Below are 25,630 nucleotides of genomic sequence, written 5' to 3'. Positions count from 1 at the left end.
TCTTCATGTGTGTCCGAGGTGTAGTCAGAAGAGATGTGTGTTTAGTCATCGGTGGAAGATGTGAAGGCTTTGGGCCGTCCTGATGTCCACAGGGAGCTCATCCACCATTTAGGAACCAGGACACGTTACTGACCAAAACACTTTTTTCAAGTAGTTTTTTTCTCATAGGTGAATTGTGTGTGTGTGTGTGTGTGTGTGTCTGTGTGTGTGTGTTTGTGTGTGTCTGCGCGTGTCTGTGTGTGTGTGTGTGTGTGTGTGTGTGTGTGTGTGTGTGTGTGTAGTACCAGCAGGAGATTGCTCTACTGCAGGAGAAGCTGAGAGTGGCGGCGATGCGGCAGGACGAGTGTGAAACCCGACTGCTGGTCCAAGATCAGCAGAATCAGCGCATGCTGCAAGAGTACCAGGTACACAGAGACACACACAGAGACACACACACAAACACACACAGAGACACACAGACACACACAGACACACAGTTCAGATGTTCAGTAACTCCGTGGTGTGTTCAGGTGTTCAGTAACTCTGTGGTGTGTTCAGTAACTCTGTGGTGTGTTCAGGTGTTCAGTAACTCTGTGGTGTGTTCAGTAACTCTGTGGTGTGTTCAGGGGTTCAGTAACTCTGTGGTGTGTTCAGGTGTTCAGTAACTCTGTGTTGTGTTCAGTAACTGTGTTGTGTTCAGGCTGTTCAGTAACTCTGTGTTGTGTTCAGGTGTTCAGTAACTCTGTGGTGTGTTCAGTAACTCTGTGGTGTGTTCAGGTGTTCAGTAACTCTGTGGTGTGTTAAGGTGTTCAGTAACCCGTGGTGTGTTCAGGTGTTCAGTAACTCCGTGGTGTGTTCAGGTGCGGCTGGAGGACACAGAGAGCAGACTGAGGAGGCTGCAGGATGATAAAGACCTCCAGATGAACAGCATCATCAGCAGGTACAACATCTACGGCAGCTCCTTACATCTTCTCCACTCCTTTAAATCAGGGAACTTTATTAAGGCGAGACACTACAGGTAAATAGGGTAACATTTGTAACTTACAGATATCACCATAAAACTTTGCCAGTTGATTACTCACATGAATAGGAGAAAAAAATGTATTGCAAATTTTCTGTAATTTTCTGTTTAAATATGCTAATCAGGCTATATCTAATTAAATATGCGCTAATTTGCATTTATTTTGACGTGACAAATCTGACCATTGAAAAAAAACAAGGTTCAAAATTATTTTTGCATTTTGTTGATATATTCAATGAAAAGACTAACCCAGAGGGAATTATGAATATCTCCTTTTGTTACCCAGTAAATCAGAAAATACTGCCAATAGCCTAAAAAATTGATTTCCGCCCTATTTTTAGGCATAAAATGTCACATAAATCAGGCCAAGAATGACATATCAACAAATCCCTCTGGAAAAACCTTCAGAATCTAGTTAGGAATACAACTGTAAAGTTTGGTGTATGTAGGTGCTACAGAAGTGAAAAAACGTCCCGCCGAGTGTGAGAAAAAACTCATTTTGAGAAAACGGCCTTTAAAGATTTTTATGGCAAAATTCCACTAATTTCTATTGAAAGCCATGAATTACAGACAAAATATACTTTAGGTCCAAGTAAAATCCATGTATCACACTGTTTAACATCCAAAACTCATTATTGCTTCATCCATCACTGATCATAACATCCAAAACAACACATCAACATGGCCTTCAACTGAAGACCATTACATCACAAACTTCAAACTGACACAACACAACCATTACACAGCCTAGTTCCCCCATTACACAGCCTAGTTCCCCCAAGTTAGTTTACAGTCTACATATCCATGCCAGTACCATATGTAGGGCCCTCCTCCATCTCCTGCTGGTGTCGTCTCACTATTTTGGCTGTGCTTACACTCTTAAGACTCCACTTTGCACTGGTGGAATGGACACTTTTGGCTTTTGAGATCCTAACCATGTTGTCATCCTTCATTGCACTGACAGTCTGTGCTCTGAAGCCACAATGTCTCCATCACAGCCAGCATGGCAGAGGCACCTTCAGTGAATGTAGAAATAGTCATACTGGCTACAGCCTCAACCCTGCTTTTCCCCACAAAGACTGTTTTTGGACACTGGGCCCATATGACCAAGTTGAGGCATGCGTTGGTATTCTGAGTGCCTCCATGCTGCACTGTCACTGGACATCTGGTGATACACAGGGATGAGCTTCTTATGGTGATCATTCAAAAGACCAATATTTAGAACATTGGAGAAAGCAAACAAGTAGACTAAATTGTTATACAGACAGAGTATCTTCACACTGTCAGAGATAAGAAGAAGAGACGGATCCTGAAATACAGGCTCAGTGACCACCAACTGGGTCAGACAGACAGGTCAGAGAGAGAGACAGGCTCAGTGACCACCAACTGGGTCAGACAGACAGGTCAGAGAGAGAGACAGGCTCAGTGACCACCAGCTGGGTCAGACAGACAGGTCAGAGAGAGAGACAGGCTCAGTGACCACCAACTGGGTCAGACAGACAGGTCAGAGAGAGAGAGAGACAGGCTCAGTGACCACCAACTGGGTCAGACAGACAGGTCAGAGAGAGAGACAGGCTCAGTGACCACCAACTGGGTCAGACAGACAGGTCAGAGAGAGAGACAGGCTCAGTGACCACCAACTGGGTCAGACAGAGATGCACTTCCTCCTCCACTGGGAAAAACTATCTTCACGAAGAGATTTACACCTTGGAAAAATAGCCCAAAAAAATAAAACTTCCCAAAGTTAACACCAGAAAAGAAGCTGGTAGTTCTCCTAGGAGAGGAGAAGCTGGTAGTTCTCCTAGGATAAGAGAAGCTGGTAGTCCTCCTAGGAGAAGAGAAGCTGGTAGTCCTCTTAGGAGAAGAGAAGCTGGTAGTCCTCCTAGGAGAAGAGAAGCTGGTAGTCCTCCTAGGAGAAGAGAAGCTGGTAGTCCTCCTAGGAGAAGAGAAGCTGGTAGTCCTCCTAGGAGAAGAGAAGCTGGTAGTTCTCCTAGGAGAAGAGAAGCAGGTAGTCCTCCTAGGAGAAGAGAAGCTGGTAGTCCTCCTAGTAGGAAAAAGAAAAGCTGGTAGTCCTCCTAGGAGAAGAGAAGCTGGTAGTCCTCCTAGTAGAAAAGAGAAGCTGGTAGTCCTCCTAGGAGAAGAGAAGTGCTAGTTCAATTTTTTTTTTTCCCTAGGAGAAGAGAAGCTGGTAGTCCTCCTTGGAGAGAAGAGAAAGCTGGTAGTCCTCCTAAGGAAAAGAGAAGCTGTTAGTTCTCCTAGTAGAGAAGAAAGCTGGTAGTCCTCCTAGGAGAAGAGAAAGCCTGGTAGTCCTCCTAAGAGAAGAAGAAGCTGTGTAGCGTCCTCATAGAAGAGAAGCTGGTAGTCCTCCTAGGAGAAGAGAAGCTGGTAGTGCTAGAAAAAAAAGAGAAGCTGGTAGTTCCCTCCTAGAAGAAGAGAAAAAGCTGGTAGTTCCTCCTAGGAGAAGAGAAGCTAGTAGTCCTCGCAGAAAGCTTTTCCTAGAGAAGAGCGAGTCCCGTTTGCAGAAAGAGAGGAAAGGACAGCAGCTCCACTGACAGCTAAATATGGATCTGCCTGCCACAGCCTGAGGGACTCACAACCACTTAGGATCCCAAAATTACAGATTTGTTTAGTATTTTATAGTAATTATATTAGAAAAGTATATATGTGACACCTACATATTTAATATATGACATGTAGGCTATGAATATCTGTAAACGAGAGTTTAGGAGAGAGTTGAGATGGCGCCGCATATGGCGACTCGGTGTGTTTGTGCATGTTGCTTTAATGCTTTAATGTGACTTGCACCTACGATACCAAGACACATCCCTTGTGTGTGTAAACATACTTGGCAATAAAGCTTTTCTGATTCTGATTCTGAAACTGCTGAGAGAGAGAGAGAGAGAGAGAGATAGAGAGTCTGATTACCTCCGCTGTCTGAAAACTCCTGTTTTCTGAACGACAGAAATTGGCATCAGCCAATGAGATTGCACATTTAGAGTTAAATCACCCCTTTTACTTTCACGATTGGTTGCTGATAAAAAGGAAATGACCATATTTGGATCTGACAGCATTGTAGAGGAGAGAGAGAGCTTTCCAACGGTATATGAGATGACAGGGTGCAGACAGCGATCACGGAGCAGCGGGATGATTTAGAACGCCAACTTTTGTTGAATTTAGGAGAAATCTACTGACGCAAACAGACAAAGTTTAGTAAAATAAAGACCTAAATGTATATTTCTGACTTTTTTCACCACAAGTCTGAAAGAACACATGTTAATGAAGACAAATAGCCAAAAATCTCAAAATTGACCAGTGAAAAAAAACGATGTTTTTGCCTGCCGTGTCTCGCCTTAAACAGAACACGGATTAACAATCCACAACAGATAGAGTCCTAACAGATAGAGTCCTAACAGAGTCCTAACAGAAAGAGTCCTAACAGATAGAGTCCTAACAGAAAGAGTCCTAACAGATAGAGTCCTAACAGAGTCCTAACAGAAAGAGTCCTAACAGATAGAGTCCTAACAGATAGAGTCCTAACAGAGTCCTAACAGAAAGAGTCCTAACAGATAGAGTCCTAACAGAATAAGTCATCACTGAGGTTGTCTGCAGTTTGAGTGTTATATCTTTCTTCCCTTAAGTTACCAGCTAAAGCTAGCGATAGCTACACCATTTTAGGCAAACAAAATGTTCCAATTAACGGAGGTTAAAGCTGCCTACTCACCTGTCTGTCTTTTTGTCTGTCTGTCTGTCTGCCTGTCTGTCTGTCTGCAGGTTGATGGCAGTAGAGGAAGAGCTGAAGAAAGATCACTCTGACATGCAGGCTGTGGTCGACTCCAAACAGAAGATCATTGAGACACAGGTACCTGTCTGTCTGTCTCTGTGTCTGTCTGTCTGTCTGTCTGTCTGTCTGAGACAAAGTCTGTATTTTAAGATAAGCGTCTCCACTTCCTGTACAAAGTGAAGCCAATCTCACTGCCTCCCTACCTGTCTACCTGTCTGTCTCTCTGTCTGTCTCCCTTCTTGTCTCCCTACCTGTCTCCCTCCTTGTCTCCCTGCATACCTGTCTCCCTCCCTGTCTCCCTCCCTGCCTCCATACCTGCCTCCCTACCTGTCTCCCTGCCTGTCTCCCTCCCTGTCTCCCTACCTGTCTCCCTACCTGTCCCCCTCCCTGTCTCCCTCCTTGTCTCCCTGCATACCTGTCTCCCTCCCTGTCTCCATACCTGCCTCCCTACCTGTCTCCCTGCCTGTCTCCCTACCTGTCTCCCTCCCTGTCTCCCTCCCTGTCTCCCTGCCTGTCTCCCTGCCTGTCTCCATACCTGTCTCCCTCCCTGTCTCCCTCCCTGTCTCCCTACCTGTCTCCCTCCCTGTCTCCCTCCTTGTCTCCCTGCATACCTATCTCCCTCCCTGTCTCCCTCCCTGTCTCCATACCTGCCTCCCTACCTGTCTCCCTACCTGTCTCCCTCCCTGTCTCCCTCCCTGCCTCCATACCTGTCTCCCTCCCTATCTCCCTACCTGCCTCCCTCCCTGTCTCCCTCCCTGTCTCCCTGCCTGTCTCCCTGCCTGTCTGTCTCTTAGGAGAAGAGGATAGCCAGTCTGGATGCAGCTAACAGCCGTCTGATGGCGGCTCTCTCTCAGCTGAAGGAGCGCTACGCTGTGACATCACAGAGGAACGGCCTGTCTCCTAGCAACTCCTCATCTCTGCAGATCACCGAGAACGGAGAGTTCCGTAACTCCGGCAACAACTGCTGAGCCGGGCCAACCAATCAGCGCTGGATCTGACTCCGACACACACACACTTCCTGTTTTAATTTTGCATGTTTCCTTTTTGAACATCTTACAAAGTCTGACATCATATCCTGTTTCCTTTTTGCTACTTCCTGCTGAGAGCCACAAACTTCCACCGGCCAACCTGCACGTGTTCATCATAGATCAGCTGGTCCTGCACACGGCTGCAGCTGATTGGACGAACACTTCTCTCGGTGGGGGTTAAAAACACACCAACATGAACCTCTCTCTGATGTCACTGAGCAGCGTCTGAACCTGACACGGGTCACTTCAGCAGATGGTTACCGCTTCTCCAGAGGCCGAGAGCCGAGCTGGACCGTCCTCATTTACATAAAGTCGCCTGGATTCAACGTCATGACAACGAGGAGCAGGAATGCATTGCCCGGCTGCTCACAGAGACAACAAACGGGAAGCGTGGAAATGACGCTAAAACAACTCTGGATTAACTGTTATTTAGTTAAATTTAGTTATATTTACACACTCACACACACACACACACACACACACACACACACACACACACACACACACACACACACACACACAGACATACAGACATACAGACACACACACAGACAGACACACACACACACACAGACATACAGACACACACACACACACACACACACACACACACACACACACACACACAGACATAGACACACACACACACACACAAATATACACACACATACACACACATACACAAACACACACCCCCACCTGGAACTCCTGTCCAATGGTTGAGTGTATGGTTCCATCTCTGATTGGACGAGCTGCTGTGTATTTGAAAGTGAAAGTTGTTTAAAGAGACAGTTTGAATATATTTGAGATGTGTTTACATCCTGGCATTAAAGGGACAGTACAACACGTTGACCCAGAGTCAGATCAGCTCTAGGTTAGCCTAGCTTAGCACAAAGACTGGAAGCAGAGGGAAACTGTTAGCCTAGCTCCATGTGTTGGTCACTCTGGGCTTCCGTACTTCAGAGTTTGACTTTAGTTTGTGTTTCAGAGAATTTACTGATTTTAATATAAATTTAGAAAGATTTTATTGTAAAACAGGAAAAAGTTTAAATTGTGATGAAAGTCTTTCTGCTGTGTTCACCGTGCTTCTGTCTCTGATATTTATCTTCAATATTTATAAACTATTACACCCCAAACTGTTGCTATGGTGATCACTGAGAAACACACACACACACACACACACACACACACACAGACACACCTGCGACCACTTTTCCATCACTTTTCCTAAAACTGCCCATATTCAGAACCTACAGTTTATTTCTTGCCTAAAAAAATCTCAGAAGTGGATTTAGTGATTAAACAGTGTGACTGTTCCAGCGCTTTGCATTGTGGGATACATTAGTACCATAGTATGCTAGGTAGACTGGTCCGATGTATATTGTAGATTTTCAAATCAGTACATGTGTGTATTTCTGGCATACAGCAGATTTGGCCTTTGTTTACATGCTACATGCTACATGTTGTCCATATCAGTCTGTACCGCTGGTATAGAGGGTGGTTACCAAAAATGAGGAAGATGGTGGCGCCCGTAGGGATGGGTACTGAAACCCGGTGCTAATATGGCCCCGGTTCCTAATCGACCAGTATCTACTGGACTCAAATGACAGCCCATTTCTTATTTTGGACCCTTTTAAATGCCTGCACCGCCCTCTGGTGCTCTGAAACAGACATTACAGGCAGCAGAACAGTCTAACGTGTGGCTGTATTTCACTGGAAAGGATTCAGACACCGGGACGTACAACAGTCTGCAGCTAAAGACACAGAGGAGCCTTTTGATTAAGGATCAGCTCAGGCACCATTTAGGCTACAGCATAGTTCTAAAAGTATCATTTTAGCTCCGGTATGTGAAAAGAACAAACGGTACCCAACCCTAGATAGCTAACAACCACATTATGTTGTGAAGAAAAACTTAAAGCCATTATAAAGAGTCCTTAAATCACCTGTTTAATGATCGGTAAAATTTAAGGTTAAGCAGCTAGGAAAATAAATACATTTTACTTTTCTTTTCCCCCATAAACCATGGTAGCTATACACTCAACTCCTAACACCATATTCTTTCAGTTACACAATCTTTAGCTCATATGTCTCATAAACTAAAAAGGATGAATTCAATGAAATCTCACATTACAGAAAGTGATAATACTACTGTAACGTTGGGCACTTGATGGTTTTAAATTTAATCACATCTTGATGGTTTTAAGTTTAATCACATCTTGATGGTTTTAAGTGGCCAAACCCTGAAGCCGAGGCAATCAACTGCTCTCCACAAATGCTGCGGTTAACATTTGCCAGCTAACGTTATTTAATTTAGCACACGTCTTTTTAAGCTAAAACAACTACCCAGATTATTTTTCCAGTTATCAGGCTCCTCTCCTGTGGAACCAGCTCCCAGTCTGGGTTTGGGGAGCAGACAACGTCACCACATTTAAGAATAAACTGAAAACCCTCCTCTTCGATAAAGCTTATAGTTAGGGAGTGAGGAGTTGCAGCGCACGCCTAGCCCGGCCCACCTGCTTCTCTTCATAGTCGTCAGATTCATCTACCATATAATCATTAATATAATAAAAGTAGAGGGAGGCAGGCCAGTACAGCCTGATCCGGTTGGGGAGAGTTCTAGCCCGACCAGGCACCTCTCTTTAACCTGCCTCTCTTAGTTACACTGTTATAGTTCTAGACTACCGGGGAAGTTCCTTCCTTCCTATGACACACTGAGCTGCTCTCTCCTCTCTCTTTTCATTTGTTTCCTTTTGTATGCATCCTGTCCCAGGAATGCTTGTTACTAACCTAGCTCTGGGGAGTTTACTCCCTGGAGTCGTTTCTTTTTTCGCCCAGAATATTTCCTTGGATTAGGGTGGCACCAAGACCTGGGTCCTGGTTGCAGCTGTCGCTGTGGTCCTGCTACACCCTGCTACATCCTGCTACACCCTGCTACATCCTGCTACACCCTGCTAAGTTCTGCGGTGCACTGCATGTCCTGCTGCGTCCTGCTGCGTCCTGCTGCGTCCACCCACGCTCTGCTGGGCCACGCTCCATCCTGTAACGCCCAGCTGTGCCCTACTATGACATGAACTACTACAACTACCATTTCTTGTCACTGATCCATTATCTTTATTATGACTATTATTGCCACTGTTCATCACATCCCCAACCTCGCCACTGTCACATTAGCCACTACTAATGCTTGCTCTTAGGGGAATTACTGTAATTGTTGGGGCTTTGTAAATTATAGAGTGTGGTCTAGACCTACTCTATCTGTGAAGTGTCTCAAGATAACTCTTGTTATGATTTGCTACTATAAATAAAAGTGAATTGAATTGAAATTTGCTAAAAAAAACAAAAACAAATGGTCATTTCTATGCTTCTATAACATTAACTAACAATGTTACTACAGTAACACTACTGCTGTTGTATAGTTCATCACTGTAAACCAAATGTTAATACCCATAAAAGAAAAGAAAATTATGGTATTTTAATGGGCATTAGTGGTAACTGTAGAAATTACAACAAAGTCTAACTGTGTATGCATGGCAACGGTGTTATACTTAGCAAAGGTGTGTTATCCTTAGCAACGGTGTGTTATCCTTAGCAACGGTGTGTTATACTTAGCAACGGTGTGTTATCTAGAAATAACAGACCACAGAATGCCTTAGAATTCAACCAAGCCATGTAATAAATTACATTATATATCTTATCTAGCCAAAGTGGAACTAAGTGAGACATCTCATAATGCACGTTTTTTTTTATTATCCTATTTATTTTATATGTTTAGTTTCATAGCATAAGAGCACCTTACAAAGCTATTGTGACCTAAATATGATTGTTGAGTATTATAATAAATGTTTTATTAAATCCAGGTGACATTACTTGGTAAATCAATCTTTTCTCAGGCCTAAAATCCCATTATATGGCCGTGAAGTTGGCATTAAATTTCATCCTAGGTGGTATTAAAAAGGTCTTAAAAAGCCTTAAATTTAACTAGAAGAATCCTGGGGGTACCCTGTGAACGTATTTGAGCCTAATGATGAAGTTAACACAGTCTCTAAAGTCTTAATGAGCCTATCAACATTACTAACTTTTCTACATGAGCATTTATTAATATGGAGATGTTTGTTGACATTTTTATATCTCTGACTTTGAGGATCTTTCCACAGAGAAAAATTTAGAGGAGAAGAAGGCGGGCTGTAGACATACGGAGGATAAGACAGTGTTTCTAAAACTTTATCAGACCAAGGACCACTTACCCAATAAAAGAACTACAAACCACCTAACTTCCAAATATCCCCAAAACTACAGACCTCCTACTTAAACAGTTTACTACAATAACAGAACTACAGACCTCCTACTTCAACAGTTTACTACAATAACAGAACTACAGACCTCCTACTTCAACAGTTTACTACAATAACAGAACTACAGGCCTCCTACTTCAACAGTTTACTACAATAACAGAACTACAGGCCTCCTACTTCAACAGTTTACTACAATAACAGAACTACAGGCCTCCTACTTCAACAGTTTACTACAATAACAGAACTACAGGCCTCCTACTTCAACAGTTTACTACAATAACAGAACTACAGACCTCCTACTTCAACAGTTTACTACAATAACAGAACTACAGGCCTCCTACTTCAACAGTTTACTACACTAACAGCTAAATAACGGAACAGTTTTTCCAACCAGCTGAGTCATGTATTGTCTATGTTGCTGTCTTAATGATGAAGAATGGTTCTGCTGACACTGAGACATCAGGGAAGAAATGTAGGTCTGAAGCCATCCATGCATCTCGTCAGTCAACACAAAACGTAAACTTTATTCCTCCGTATTTACTATTTATTATTTCTGATGTTAATTGGAGGCTTTGTCATAAAACACTCAGCTTCTTCTTAGCTGAAGTCTGACAACACAGAAAAAACAGCCGATTCAAATAATAATGTTTGGATTTATGGATGATTTTATTAATTTTTTTGGTGTCACTTATAATTCCACACATTTAGACATCAATACGAACAAATAAGACGTAGATGCATTAACAAGTACACTTACAAATAGAAACAATGAAATAAAGACCCTAAAAATAAGACAAGAATAAAGAGATGACTATAATTCTGGCATTATATCACTGAAAATACCAAAGTTACGCAATGCTGTTGGACAATCAAAATGATTAACTACAGAAATGAACAATCCTGATAACTAATAAAAGCACAATCTTTACAAAATATGAATATTAATTCATTACAAAAATAAGCAAAATCCATTGTTACAAATTAGTAAAAATCCTGTTACAAACAACAACAACAATTTGTAAATCCCATCTCTGACCAGAGTCTCGAGGAGACGACTTGAAACTAGCGATGCTCCACTCTGAAACATACCAGTTAAAAATGTCTAATAATAATAATAATCAGACCCAAACAGAATCTGAAGAATTTAGGAGTGTGTTTATTTTTTGTTGTTGTTGCTTCGAGCTTCGGAGGTCTGCTGAGATCCAAGACCAAGAGAAATGACCCGATCTCAGCGGACCTTTCACTGCTCTGCTCCGAGAGGATTTCTGTCCCGAAAGGAAGTCAAACAGTGTTCATCTGCACACACTGCCATGACACAGACCTAACTTAAAATCAACAAAATATCTCTTTAATTTATTACTTAATCAAAAATCTGACTACAACAGGAAGAAAGATGTCTCAGTCATTTCCCCTCTGAATCTGATCACTTGTTCTCACACTGTGTAACTTACAAAGAATACAAATGTTACACAATGTTGCTTTAAGCACATAATTAATCAAAATACCTAATTACTGAAATAATCAAAATCCTGATAACAAATATCAGCACAATTGTTATGAAATAATGAAATCCTTTATTAAAATAAAGAAGTAAAATCCATCATTACACAATAAGTAAATTCCTGAAATACAAAAAAAAACAATTGTAAAGTCCAGTTCAGACCAAAGATTGAGGACGAGAGGAGAGTAAACTTTAGTCTCCCTGAGAGTCTCCGGTCTGCAGCGTTCTGTAAGCTGCCAGTTTCCACCAATCAGATGAGACGGTGGATCATCTCCATAGAAACCACTCTCTGGACTTCTGCTCTAACTTCAGACTTTTCGGGCTTTTTGTAGCTGGATATCATTTGTAGCTTCTTAAAATATGAATGATGAGAGTGATAGTGAGATACTTGATACAGCTGCATTTCTAGTAGAGATGAAACAGAGAAAACTATGTTTTATTTCTCTGATTCTCTGCTTTGTTCTAACGCTGCTCTTCTCTCTTCAGTCTCTCTCTAGCTCGCTCCACCACATACCGTGCTCACGGCGCTCGTTGAGCCTCCGTCTAAAACTCTGACATTTCATCAGCTGACAGTTTGTAACACAGAAATAAAATGATTCAGGATCATTTGATTTCTACAGTTTGTAGCTGACTCCACCAGCTGACTTCTCTATTGGCTGTTGAAACAGGAGACGTCTCTTACGTTATAAACCAGCCTCTGGAGACTCCACCAGCTGAGTCACAGCGACACCATCAGCTGGTTTGAGTCGAACTGAGACGGGCCGGTTCAGACCGCTTCAACATTTCCTTCGATGTTCTTAAACAGTTTAATTTTGTCGCAAATCTTTGGGCTGAACTGGATTTAATGAAATAGGAAAAAGCATTAATTACAAAAGTAAGCAAAATTCATCATTACACAATGAGTAAATTCCTGAACTACAAAAACAAACAATTCTTATGAAATAAGTTGAAATTTGTGTGAAAACAGCCTCTGATTTTTAATATTGTACTGTGTGGGGGAGCTACATGACTTTGATTCCTTCATTGTATTTCTTTAATCCCAAACACCACAGATTGCCCAAATGGCACCAGATGTTGATCACCAACCTGGATCTACAAACAGCAGGGGGCTCCGAGGTTTCTGGTATTTCACAATAAAATCATAATCAAAGAATTTTGACTTTTTGTCAATGTTCTTTTCCATTTATTTTAATTAGGGATGTCAACATGAAAACATCTGATTATGATTAATCATATGATTGTCTATAGTTGACTTGTGATTTAATGCAAATGGCAAATTTTTTATCAGTTCTAAATGTACATTAAATGGGAGTTTCTTTCAAGTTTTTTAAGTGGTGTTTGTGACTTGACATAATCCGGTGGCAACTCAGATCACATCAACAGTACATGCAGATAACTTTAGTCTTGAGGAGAGAACCATCTGGAATGGCTGTGAAACTCAACACTGTCCCCTTTCAAATAAAGAAATCAAATCAAATCTTCCCAGTTGTACCTTAAAGGGTAACTACTGTTTTTCAGCTACTTTCTAGGATAAGTGTTTTTTCTTTGGCAATCTTTTAAACAAAACATGCTTTTTCTAACCTGTTTTGGGGTTAGGAGGGTTAATACCCGACCAATGTCAAAGATGGTTGTTCTCATCAGTCACTTAGACACAAAAACATAGTAAAATAGGGTCCAGGTTGAAGCGGTAGTTACCCTCTAATTGTGCTTGTGAATGGCAAAGCTCTTTAAAAATTTTGGGAATACCAGGGGTTTTCAGTAAAGATAAAAAAATTGAAAAATGATTTGGAACCTTTTCCAAATCAAGGAGTTCTGTAGAATATGTGACCCAATTCTGGTGGTCCTGGGTCCATCCTTAGGACCCCTACTGGGTCCCTAAAACAGGTTCTGGACATTTGGGTAGAAAAATGCTTGTACGTTTAAAATTCATATTTTGTCACAGATTGCCGTCAGAGACCACAGATTTTGTACACAAGTACCCAGCATGTGCCAATCAAAATGAATTTAAGTTTTGTGAGGGTAAATAAATGGGAGTTATTCCAAGTGGGGGTAAAAAGGTGCATAAATGTTTAACTTTCATAACCTCCTTGGAGGTGCTACTCTGCTCCCTGAGCTCCTTCCTCTTCAGTCGGCCCTCCTTCAGCTGCAGGGACACCCAGGTTATAATAATCCGGCTCAATGTTCTCCTGTCTGCATGGCAGCTGCTCCCTTCTGGCCTGGAGCTCAATGTTCTCCTGTCTGCGTGGCAGCTGCCCCCTGTTGGCCTGGAGAGACATAACAGAACACAGATGTGACTTCATGCATCACTCCTCTCTTCAGTTCAACAAACACAGTCAGTGGTGGAAACAACAGAGAGAGAGTGAGAGTGAGAGTGAGAGTGAGAGTGAGAGAGAGAAAGAGAAAGAGAAAGAGAAAGAGAGAGAGAGAGAGAGAGAGAGAGAGAGAGAGAGAGAGTCCGTACCCTACAGTAGAAGTAAAGGACAATGTTCACCACCAGCAGAATCAGTGGCAGGAGGATCGCTCTGATGATTAAAGGCGTCGGATCTGATGGAACACCTGGACAGTAAACACATCACACAACATCAAATCACTTCAACATGGACACGTAACTCTCACACTTAGTGCACTTCATATATACTATATATATCATACCATGGTAGCTTTGTGATTGGTCTTCAGAAGGTGATTCTCATAGTAAGGCAAGGCAAGCCAGGTTTATTTATATAGCACATTTCAGCAACAGGGCAATTTAAAGTGCTTTACATAAAACATGAAAGAGCAGTTAGAAAACAATTAAAAACAATTTAAAAGAATAAGAATATAATAAGAATAAATTTTACAGTGCAGTATAAGAATTTAGATAAAATACGCAAACAAAGAGCAGTTAAAACAGTTAAACATATAAAAGCAGATAAAATAGGTTATTTAAAGAAAGGCAACATCAAAAAGAAAGGTCTTCAGTCTTGATTTAAAAGAACTGAGAGTTGCAGCGGACCTGCAGTTTTCTGGGAGTTTGTTCCAGATATGTGGAGCATATAAACTGAACGCTGCTTCCCCCTGTTTAGTTCTGACTCTGGGGACAACAAGTAGACCTGTCCCAGACCACCTGAGAGGTCTGGGTGGCTCATAGTGTAGTAGCAGATCAGAAATGTATTTTGGCCCTAAACCGTTTAGTGAACCAGCAAAAGTATTTTGAAATCAATTATTTGAGGCACTGGAAGCCAAAGTAGTCTCTATTCTTTAAATAGGATTCAAACCACTTTAGTACTGAGCCAGAAAGTCCAACCAAGTTTTCCAATCGGTCAAGTAATATGTCATGGTCGACGGTATCAAATGCAGCACTGAGATCAAGTAATACTAAGACTGAAATTTAGCCACTATCTTTGTTTAAGTGGATGTCATTAAAGACTTTAACAAGAGCCGTCTCAGTGCTGTGGTGTGGTTGAAAACCTGACTGGAAGGCATCAAAACTGTTGTTTAGCGATAAGAAAAGGTTGAGTTGTTGAAAAACCGCTTTTTCTATGATTTTGCTTAAAAATGGAAGGTTTGATATTGGCCTATAGTTGCTCATTAGTGTCGTGTCTAGATTGTTCTTTTTTAGGAGTGGCTTGATGACTGCAGTTTTCAGGGCCTGTGGGAAGATACCTGAGAGCAGAGATGTGTTTACAATCTGTAGAAGATCAGAAGCCAAACAATTCGAAACATTTTTGAAAAGGCCCGTTGGTAGAATATCAAGGCAACAGGAGGAGGTTTTCAGATGTTGTATAATGTCCTCCAGGTTTTTAAGGTTGATCGCATCAAATTGTATCATATTGGAATTTGTTTTGCATGCACACTGTGACAACACATATCCTGTACTTGATATGGAAACACTGACTGTCTAATTTTCTGAATTTTGTCTGTGAAGAAGGAGGCAAAGTCATTGCAAGCCTTGGTAGACAACTGTTCAGATGCTACTGGTACTGGAGGGTTAGTTAATCTATCAACAGTAGCAAACAAAGCACGTGAATTATTATTGTTTCTGGCAATAATGTCAGAGAAAAAGGACCACCTTGCATTCCTTAGTTCCAGATTATAAATGTGAAGTCTCTCTTTATAAGTGTTATAATGGACCTGGAGATTAGTTTTTCGCCAACTATAAAATTTCTCCATGGAGATCTTTTCTTACCAGAGACAGCTTTGACCTTAGTGTGAGCAATAGCATCAATAACTTTTGTTATTTTACAGTTGAAATTATCTACCAGCTCAGTGACTGAGGCCCCAGTGAGGGCGGGTATAGAGGAGAAAAGCTGAATGAATGATTCACTGGTGTTTTCAGTGATATACCGTTTTCTGATTAACTTTGTTTGAACACTTTTGGGCACAGAGATAGTGCCGTTAAAGAAAACACAGGAATGATCAGAGAGAGCCACATCAGTCACCACAACCTTGGAAATGTTTAGACCCTTGGAGATAATCAAGTCCAGAGTGTGCCCCTTATTGTGAGTGGGCTGTGTCACATGCTGAGTCAGTCCATAGCTCTCAAAAACACAACACAGTTCTTTGGTCCCTCGGTCCTGGGGGTTGTCAACATGAATGTTAAAATCACCAGCAATAATTACACGGTCAAAGTTAATACAGATTATAGACAACAGTTCAGTAAAGTCATCAAAGAAGTTTGCACAGTATTTAGGTGGCCTGTAGATATTTAGAAGTAGAGCTTGAGGGGAGGATCTTAGCTGAAGAGCCACATATTCAAAAGAAGCAAAATTTCCGTAAGATATTTGCATACATTGGAATGAGTCATTAAACAAAATGGCGACTCAACCTCCTTTCTTATTCACTCTATTCTCACTCATAAAACTAAAGTTAGGGGGGGCTGACTCAATGAGAACAGCAGCACTGTTATTATGGTCCAACCAGGTTTCAGTTAAAAACATAAAATCAAGATTGTGCTTAATAATAAAATCATTGATTAAAAATGATTTTCCTGCCAAAGACCTAACGTTTAGTAGGGCTAGTGTTAATGTGTTTTAATTTTTTGGGACCGACTGTGGCTGACGAGGAATGGATGCTAAGTTTGCAAAGTTTGCCGTTAAGTGCTTATTCGCCATTCTTTTTCTATTACCTATCACAACATAAATTGTGGAAGAATCTAATACGCAGGGCCCAGGCTTGTCTTGGAAAGAGTCATGAGTGCTACTAGGCATGCAGCTTGGACCCGGCCCATATCAGTTAATGCTTACTGCATTTTGCACACAAGCATCCTTATCAGTTTGGGGAGAAGGAGTTAGCTGCCGTCCTTGAGGGGGCAGAGGTGCCTGGCGTTTTACTTTTGGCCGGGGGCGAACGATGGGAGAAGGAAGGGGGGCATACTTAGTTCCAGCATTCACCAGCTGCTTCATCTGGTCAGTGAACTCCAACATGGGGATGGGGGAAAGAGGGGAAAGCGACGCATCCTCCTAGGCGACCTCAAAGGCGTCGTGGTTGTCAAAGGTGTTTGAGGAGTGTTGGACGGGTGAGAAGGGGGGTTGATATTTCTAATCTCTGCTCTTTGGTCTCCAATGGTCAAATCTTTGCTCAGGTGGGGGCTGTGGTGGACTACTGCCGCACTTTGTTGTGTCTTCCTATTCCTAACCAAAAAGAAGTCCACTTCTCTACACGTCAGGATGTCATTGTCCTGGATAACTTTACAGTTCAGTCCAATGGAAACCACTGACTGTCACTGGGACAGAGGAAGGAGCACACACACAAGTATATGATGTAGGTCATTGTGAGCACACTAATGTATTATTCTTCAATTTTGTCTGCTATGTCACCCTTTGGGACAAATGTGCATCATCAATTTGGTCCACTAAAAGTTCTGTTTTCGCTGCTGACAGACTCAGATTATTATTCTAAGTGTCTGTCAACATTATGAAAGGATCCCTACAGAGATAGATCTTTAAAACCTCTTTAAGACCTTTCTGTTAAACCAGAAACAGCTCTGAGGTCGCTAACACTAAACCCACCAGACTCCATTTAGAAAAACAGGACTTTTAGCGTGTACAGAGCCAGACTATTTTCACACACATGTAAATCGATATACTATGTGTTTATTTCAACCGAAATTACAGTTGTGATGGTTGGAAAAGTGGAAAGACGACCCAAAACGGGTTTTCATAGTTTTATTTTGTTTCTCTCGACTTTAAAAGCAGTGGATTTTACGATGATAAAATTACTGTTTGTCTATTTACATGGAGTCTGGTATGTTTATAGAACACAATTTTGTGGATGTTTTTACGCGTAAAAAAATGATCTTACTCTTTAACATTAATCCTTTCCATAATGTTGTCAGACACTTGTCAGCGGTAAAAACAGAACTTTAGTGAAGGTAAATACAAGCTGAACAGTTGTCCTGTTAACTTACATTGTAGCTTGTTTCACTGCTGCTGACTGCAGAGATTACATTACATTACATTACATGTCATTCTATTAAGTAGCATTGTTGCTTGTTTCACCGCTGCTGACTGCAGAGATCTCTTTTAATGCTGGACCAATGTCAAAGATTGTTGTTCCCATCAGTCACTTAGACACTAAAACAGGGTTTCCCACACATAGACTAATTCACAGAGACTAATTCACATAGACTAATTCACACAGACTAATTCACATAGACTAATCCACACAGACTAATTCACACGAACTAATTCACATAGACTAATTCACATAGACTAATTCCCACAGACTAATTCCCACAGACTAATTCACACAGACTAATTCACATAGAGTAATTCACATAGACTAATTCACACAGACTAATTCACATAGACTAATTCACACAGACTAATCCACATAGACTAATTCACATAGACGAATTCACATAGACTAATTCACATAGACTAATTCACACAGACTAATTCACATAGACTAATTCACATAGACTAATACACATAGACTAATTCACACAGACTAATTCACATATACTAATTCTACGGTGGCCCTGAGAGGCCACAGCACGCAACAATAAGACAACACGTGCAAATAAGACAACACGTGCAAATAAACCACAGCACGCACTAATAAGACAACACGTGCAAATAAGAAAATACTGAGCACCCTACATGTACCAGACTACCAGTAGGCTACATTAATTTAAAATTAAACATAGCAGTTGGTGCTGAGTGGAGCATCTGTCATGGTGTGATTGGTTATGTTGGTGGAATTGATTCTTAATTTCCCACGAAGCTGATCGCGGTTACGTGCCAGTTTAACTACTCATCTCCAATCCTATCTGTAATTGTGAGAAGTGGCGCTGTCCTGAGTTGAAAGCCTATTTTACGGCTTTATTATCGAGTTAATAGGTGTGTGTGTTCCATTTCCTAACGTTCTGAAATGCAAACAATTTTTGACTCCTTTTTTTTTTCTTTGAAGGGCGTGCGCCCATGAGCACCCACTTTGGAAAACATAATCCGCCCGTATATGCAGACACACACACACACACACACACACACACACACACACACACACCACGCCAGCAAGCGCGGGCAGATGCGGGGGAACTTGTTTAAATTATGACATAGGCTATATACATTAGATTTGGTATTTAGCTCATACTTTTTGTTGGTGTATTTGTTTTTGGTTTTATTAGAAGTTGAGTTTCAGTCTTTTACGATAAATAAACAGTTGTACATAAAGTGGTAACATGCTATGACATGTTATGTAGACTAAAGGGGGACACACCAACCTTTATAATTTGAATTGCTAATTTTCATCTGTTGTCCCTAGGCATTTACAGTGCACTACAATAATATATAAATGATAATTCCACATAACACTAATAGGGACACCTAGGACACGCCAGTGCATAGGCCTACTTCTTTTATAATTTAAACTGACTTAAACTAATACACTAATACTAGTAGGGATCGCGTTCCACTCTTTTGAATAAGTTAGGGGTGTTAGAGCTAAACCATAAACAATAAAATTAAAGCTAATAATATATTAATTAATAATAAATAGGGTGCTCAGTATTTTATTATTATGTATCTGTGTGTGTGTGTGTGTGTGTGTGTGTGTGTGTGTGTGTGTGTGTGTGTGTGTGTGTGTTGACAGCCGGCCAGCGAGGTTGTTAAGCCTGCAAGCGCTTGTGGAGTTTAACTCGAAAATGCAGCTAACCACAGGTTACTCTTAAAATGGACATGTGTTGTGATACTTAAACAAATAATCTACCAACGGCGAAATAAAAGCCTCTTATTTACGGAGCGGGGTCTGAGAGACCTCCAGCTTAGAGCGGGGTCTCTGAGCAGGACTGTCTGAGCGACGAACTAGCAGCCCCGGCAGGCGCTAGCTGGCTGTCGCGTCACTTTATGGAGCTCCTCAATTCCGAAAACTTTGAAACAAATTGTCAATTCGGCAACGATTTTCGCAAGACTGCCTATATTCAAAATCTAAAGAGTTCATTTCTCGCCTAAAACGTATTCAGAAGTGAATTTAGTGATGAATAAAATGGCGAAAATTGTTAAAATTGTCCTGTTGTTGGTCTGTCTATGTACCGGAAAGCCAATGGTTGAGGCACGTGTGCATCACTTAAAAGAGTCGCCTGGAAACACTTCTGTTGTGGTGTGGGCTATTTGCATGTGTTGTCTTATTAGTGTGTGCTGTGGTTTATTTGCAGGTGTTGTCTTATTTGCACATGTTGTCTTATTAGTGCGTGTTGTCTTATTAGTGCGTGTTGTCTTATTTTTCACGTGTTGTCTTATTAGTGCGTGTTGTCTTATTAGTGCGTATTGTCTTATTTGCATGTGTTGTCTTATTAGTGCGTATTGTCTTATTTGCAGGTGTTGTCTTATTAGTGCGTGTTGTCTTATTAGTGCGTGTTGTCTTATTAGTGCGTTGTCTTATTTGTGTGTGTTGTCTTATTAGTGCGTATTGTCTTATTTGCATGTGTTGTCTTATTAGTGCGTATTGTCTTATTTGCAGGTGTTGTCTTATTTGCACATGTTGTCTTATTAGTGCGTGTTGTCTTATTAGTGCGTGTTGTCTTATTAGTGCGTGTTGTCTTATTAGTGCGTGTTGTCTTATTAGTGCGTGTTGTCTTATTAGTGCGTGTTGTCTTATTAGTGCGTGTTGTCTTATTTGCATGTGTTGTCTTATTAGTGCGTGTTGTCTTATTTGCAGATGTTGTCTTATTTGCACGTGTTGTCTTATTTGCACGTGTTGTCTTATTAGTGTGTGTTGTCTTATTAGTGCGTGTTGTCTTATTAGTGCATGTTGTCTTATTTGCCGTGTTGTCTTATTTGCACATGTTGTCTTATTAGTGCGGTTGTCTTATTAGTACGCGTTGTCTTATGCGCGTTGTTTATTTGTTGTTTCTTATTGCGTTGTCTTATGAGCGTGTTGTCTTTGTGCGTTGTTGTTCTTATTTTGTTGTGTTGTTATTGCGTGGTTTTTTATTCATGTTGTCTTATTAGCGTGTTGTTGTTTGTTGGTCTTATTGGCGTGTGTTATTTTGGTGCGTGTTGTCTTATTGTACGTGTTGTCTTATTAGTGCGTGTTGTCTTATTAGCGTGTGTTGTCTTATTAGTGTGTTGTCTTATTTAACGCGTTTGTCTTATTAGTGCGTGTTGTCTTATTTGCACGTTGTCTTATTAGTGCGTGTTGTCTTATTAGTGCGTTTGTCTTATTAGTGTGTGTTGTCTTATTGGTAACGTTGTTTATTAGCGCGTGTTGTCTTATTAGTGCGTGTTGTCTTATTAGTGTGTGTTTTTATTTTGCACGTGTGTTGTCTTATTTGCACGTTGTCTTATTAGTGCGTGTTGTCTTATTAGTGCTGTTGTCTTATTTGCACGCGTGTTGTCTTATTTGCACGTGTTGTCTTATTTGCGGTGTTGTCTTATTTGCATCGTGTGTTGTCTTATTTGTACGTGTTCTTATTAGTGCGTGTTGTCTTATTAGTGTGTGTTGTCTTATTAGTGCGTGTTGTCTTATTTGCGATGCGGTTCTATTTGCACGTGTGTTGTCTTATTAGTGCGTAGTTGTCTTATTAGTGCGTGTTGTCTTATTTGTACGGGTTGTCTTATTGCACGTGTTGTCTTATTAGTGTGTGTTGTCTTATTAGTGCGTGTGTGTTGTTTATTTGTACGTGTTGTCTTATTAGTGCGTGTTGTCTTATTAGTGTGTGTTGTCTTATTAGTGCGTGTTGTCTTATTAGTGTGTTTGTCTTATTAGTGCGTGTTTGTCTTTGTTATTTTGCACGTGTTGTCTTATTAGTGCGTGTTGTTCTGCGTTTATTGTGTGTTGTCTTATTTGCACGTGTTGTCTTATTTGCACGTGTTTGTCTTATTTGCACATGTTGTCTTATTAGTGCGTGTTGTCTTATTAGTGCGTGTGGTCTTATTTTTCACGTGTTGTCTTATTAGTGCGTGTTGTCTTATTAGTGCGTGTTGTCTTATTTTTCACGTGTTGTCTTATTAGTGCGTGTTTTTTATTAGTGCGTGTTGTCTTATTTTTCACGTGTTGTCTTATTAGTGCGTGTTGTCTTATTAGTGCGTGTTGTCTTATTAGTGCGTATTGTCTTATTTGCACGGTTGTCTTATTAGTGCGTGTTGTCTTATTAGTGCGTGTTTGTCTTATTAGTGCGTGTTGTCTTATTAGTGCGCGTTGTCTTATTAGTGCGTGTTGTCTTATTTGCCCGTGTTGTCTTATTTGCACGTGTTGTTCTTATTTGCACGTGTTGTCTTATTAGTGCGTGTTGTCTTATTAGTGCGTGTTGTCTTATTAGTGCGCGTGTGTCTTATTTGGCGCGTTGTTGTCTTATTTGCCCGTGTTGTCTTATTTGCACGTGTTTGTCTTATTTTTCACGGTTGTCTTATTAGTGCGTGTTGTCTTATTAGTGCGTGTTGTCTTATTTTCGTGTTGTTTCTTATTAGTGCGTGTTGTCTTATTAGTGCGTATTGTTTTTATTTGCACGTGTTGTCTTATTAGTGCGTGTGTTGTCTTATTAGTGCGTGTTGTCTTATTAGTGCGTGTTGTCTTATTTGCATGTGTTGTCTTATTAGTGCGTGTTGTCTTATTTGCACGTGTTGTCTTATTTGCACGTGTGTTGTCTTATTAGTGCGTGTTGTCTTATTTGCATGTGTTGTCTTATTAGTGCGTGTTGTCTTATTTGCACGTGTTGTCTTATTAGTGCGTGTTGTCTTATTAGTGCGTGTTGTCTTATTAGTGCGTGTTGTCTTATTAGTGCGTGTTGTCTTATTAGTGCGTGTTGTCTTATTGTGCGGTGTCTTATTTGCACGTTGTCTTATTTGCACGTGTTGTCTTATCAGTGCGTGTTGTCTTATTAGTGCGTGTTGTCTTATTTGCACGTGTTGTCTTATTTGCAGGTGTTGTCTTATTAGTGTGTGTTGTCTTATTTGCACGTGTTGTCTTATTTGCACGTGTTGTCTTATTTGCACGTGTTGTCTTATTAGTGCGTGTTGTCTTATTAGTGCGTGTTGTCTTATTAGTGCGTGTTGTCTTATTTGCATGTGTTGTCTTATTAGTGCGTGTTGTCTTATTTGCACGTGTTGTCTTATTTGCACGTGTTGTCTTATTTGCACGTGTTGTCTTATTAGTGCGTGTTGTCTTATTAGTGCGTGTTGTCTTATTAGTGCATGTTTATGGAACGCCAAAAAGCTCACATTACGTCACTTTCCTACCTGTTTTGAACGGTCAGGACGTCGTCTTTTACGTCGTTTAATGACAAAACGCCGTAAAAACCGCCGTGGAATGCTCATCTAACGCCGCTTTTTACGTGGCTCAGTACGCGTAACATAACGCGTCAGAAGACATGTAGTATATGATAATGAGTTCCAACCTGTCTTTTCCAAAGCCAATACATTTGTACTGTTATCAACCAATCAGTAAAGAACAACAACAGACCACATTAATCCAACCCAGCACAAGTATGAACAAAGCTTGGTGGATTTGGGAGAGATTTTCTTTTTTGTACAGTTTATTTTTCTATTAGTTTGGCAATCGGTAAACTAAAATTGTAGGCAGATAAACTGTATTGTGTTATCTTTGAATAGGTTATCGTTTGTGAAAGGTTTGCTGCAGATATAATTATATAAAGGGGACTGATATTGTCCTAACTTGCTCTTGGTAAAATAAGTGCACCAACCTCCAATAATTAAAACCACGGACTTTCACCTAGCAAAATGAATGAGCTAGTTTTGATTGATATCCCTGTATTGTAGCTACATATTAAGTAAATAACGTCTGTGTTTCCCCCTACTTTTATTAATAGAACCAATACAACCATCCAGTTGATTTGAAGAGCCACAATCCAAACATATTGCAAGATATCCACTAGGGGGCACTCACACTATAGAAATTCGTTTTTAACAGGCTTTAAAGACTTGAAGTGTATACATCCATACCAACTATTGATGTAACAAGTCCACCAACATGCTTAGGCCTACTTCCTACATTATTAGGTAAAAGGAGATGTAGGTAACAGTACAAGTAAGTGGCCTAATGATAATAACGTAAATAGTGAAATTGTAGGCTTTCAACTGGGAGTAGCCTACATTGGTGTGTGCAACTGACTGTTCAGCAAATGCACAACTTGTGTGTAAGCTTTCATTCAGCAGGTCTTGGTTTGGATGCAGCAGCACAGACGATTGGACCACTGGAGGCAGAACAGCAAGTCTGTTCCTACACGATGCACCTTGAAACCTGGTCTGGTAGAACTTCTCCACAAAGAGCAAATCTGATTAGGTTTTCAGCCACCTTCATGACATTGTGGATGGACTTCCTGGACTGTGGAAAGCTGGATTTCCATCCACTTTCATCATTTTAAGCAAATATTTTAACATTTTACTAAAAGAAATGTTAGTCTGTGCTTATTCCCATCTGCTCTCACTCTCCTAATCAAGTTGTGAACAGTTCTTTAGCCACCTAAAATGTCAAGGACTCTGGTGCATCTCATAAAATTATAATATAGTGGAAAAATTTATTTATCTTTTATTTTTTTTCAAAAAGTGAAACTTTCATATAGGCCTATTCTAAATTCATTACACATAAAAGGAAATATTTCAGGCCTTTTTTTGTTTTAGTCTTGATGATTACGAATACAGCTCATGGAAATAAAAAATCCGTATCTCAAAATATTATAATATTACACTACCGGTCAAAAGTTTTAGAACACTCCAATTTTTTTAGTTTTTTATTGAAATTTTAGCAGTTCAAGTCCAATGAATAGCTTGAAATGGTACAAAGGTAAGTGGGGAACTGCCTGAGGTGAAAAAAAGTAAGGTTACCCAAAACTGAAAAATAATGTAGGCTACATTTCAGTATTTTACAAAAAGGCTTTTTTCAGGGAACAAGAAATGGTTAAATAACGTAAAGCTGTTCTACAGCAATGGAGGTTGATCAAGCTTTGAGAGTTGGTGCTACCAATTCCCACAGGTGTTCCAACATGTCTGGATTACTTACAACCCTCTCTGTTTGTATAAAAGTATTGTTGGAACACACTGTGGTACCGTACCCTCGTGAGCATTATTTGAACAGTATTGTACTGCAGAAAGTAGTGTGTTGCCATAAAAATGGCGGGAAAAAGGCAATTAACAATGGAAGAGAGACAGACCATTATGTTGGTCTTTCCTACAGAAAAATTGCGAAGAAAGTCAAGGTGTCAGTGAGTACAGTATTCTTCACCATCAAAAGGCACTTAGAAACTGGGGGAAACTCTGACAGGAAGAGGTCTGGCAGACCCAAAGCCACAACAGAATCAGAAGACAAGTTTCTGAGAGTCAACAGCTTGCGTGATAGGCGGCTCACAGGACAACAGCTTCAAGCACAGCTTAATAGTGGTCGTAATAAGAAGTCTCAGTTTCAACTGTAAAGAGAAGACTTGGAGCTGCAGGTTTGATGGGTCGAGTTGCAGCAAGAAAGCCATTGCTAAGACGTCAGAATATGAAAAAGAGGCTTGACTGGGCCAAGAAACATCGTCAATGGACTACTGAAGACTGGAAGAAGGTGCTATGGACTGATGAATCAAAATTTGAAATCTTCGGTTCATCACGC

At 40.7% G+C, this 25,630-nt stretch overlaps 1 protein-coding gene across 4 annotated transcripts in view; it reads left to right on the top strand.

Annotated features, from left to right (window-relative positions):
* LOC120560199 (disabled homolog 2-interacting protein-like) overlaps window positions 1-5,790 on the top strand; it is a 47,158-nt gene extending 41,368 nt beyond the window's left edge. For all 4 annotated transcript variants that reach the window (XM_039802458.1, XM_039802460.1, XM_039802459.1 and 1 more), the window contains 4 exons: window positions 282-404; window positions 840-919; window positions 4,772-4,859; window positions 5,576-5,790. In XM_039802458.1, the coding sequence (XP_039658392.1) occupies window positions 282-404; window positions 840-919; window positions 4,772-4,859; window positions 5,576-5,749 (465 nt within the window). In that variant the 3' untranslated portion in view covers window positions 5,750-5,790. The remainder of the gene's footprint in view (window positions 1-281; window positions 405-839; window positions 920-4,771; window positions 4,860-5,575) is intronic.
* The last annotated feature ends 19,840 nt before the right edge of the window (window positions 5,791-25,630 follow it).

Source organism: Perca fluviatilis, chromosome 6, assembly GCF_010015445.1.
Source record: "Perca fluviatilis chromosome 6, GENO_Pfluv_1.0, whole genome shotgun sequence".
Lineage (NCBI taxonomy): Eukaryota > Metazoa > Chordata > Actinopteri > Perciformes > Percidae > Perca > Perca fluviatilis.
This window is presented reverse-complemented; position numbering and strand designations above follow the sequence as displayed.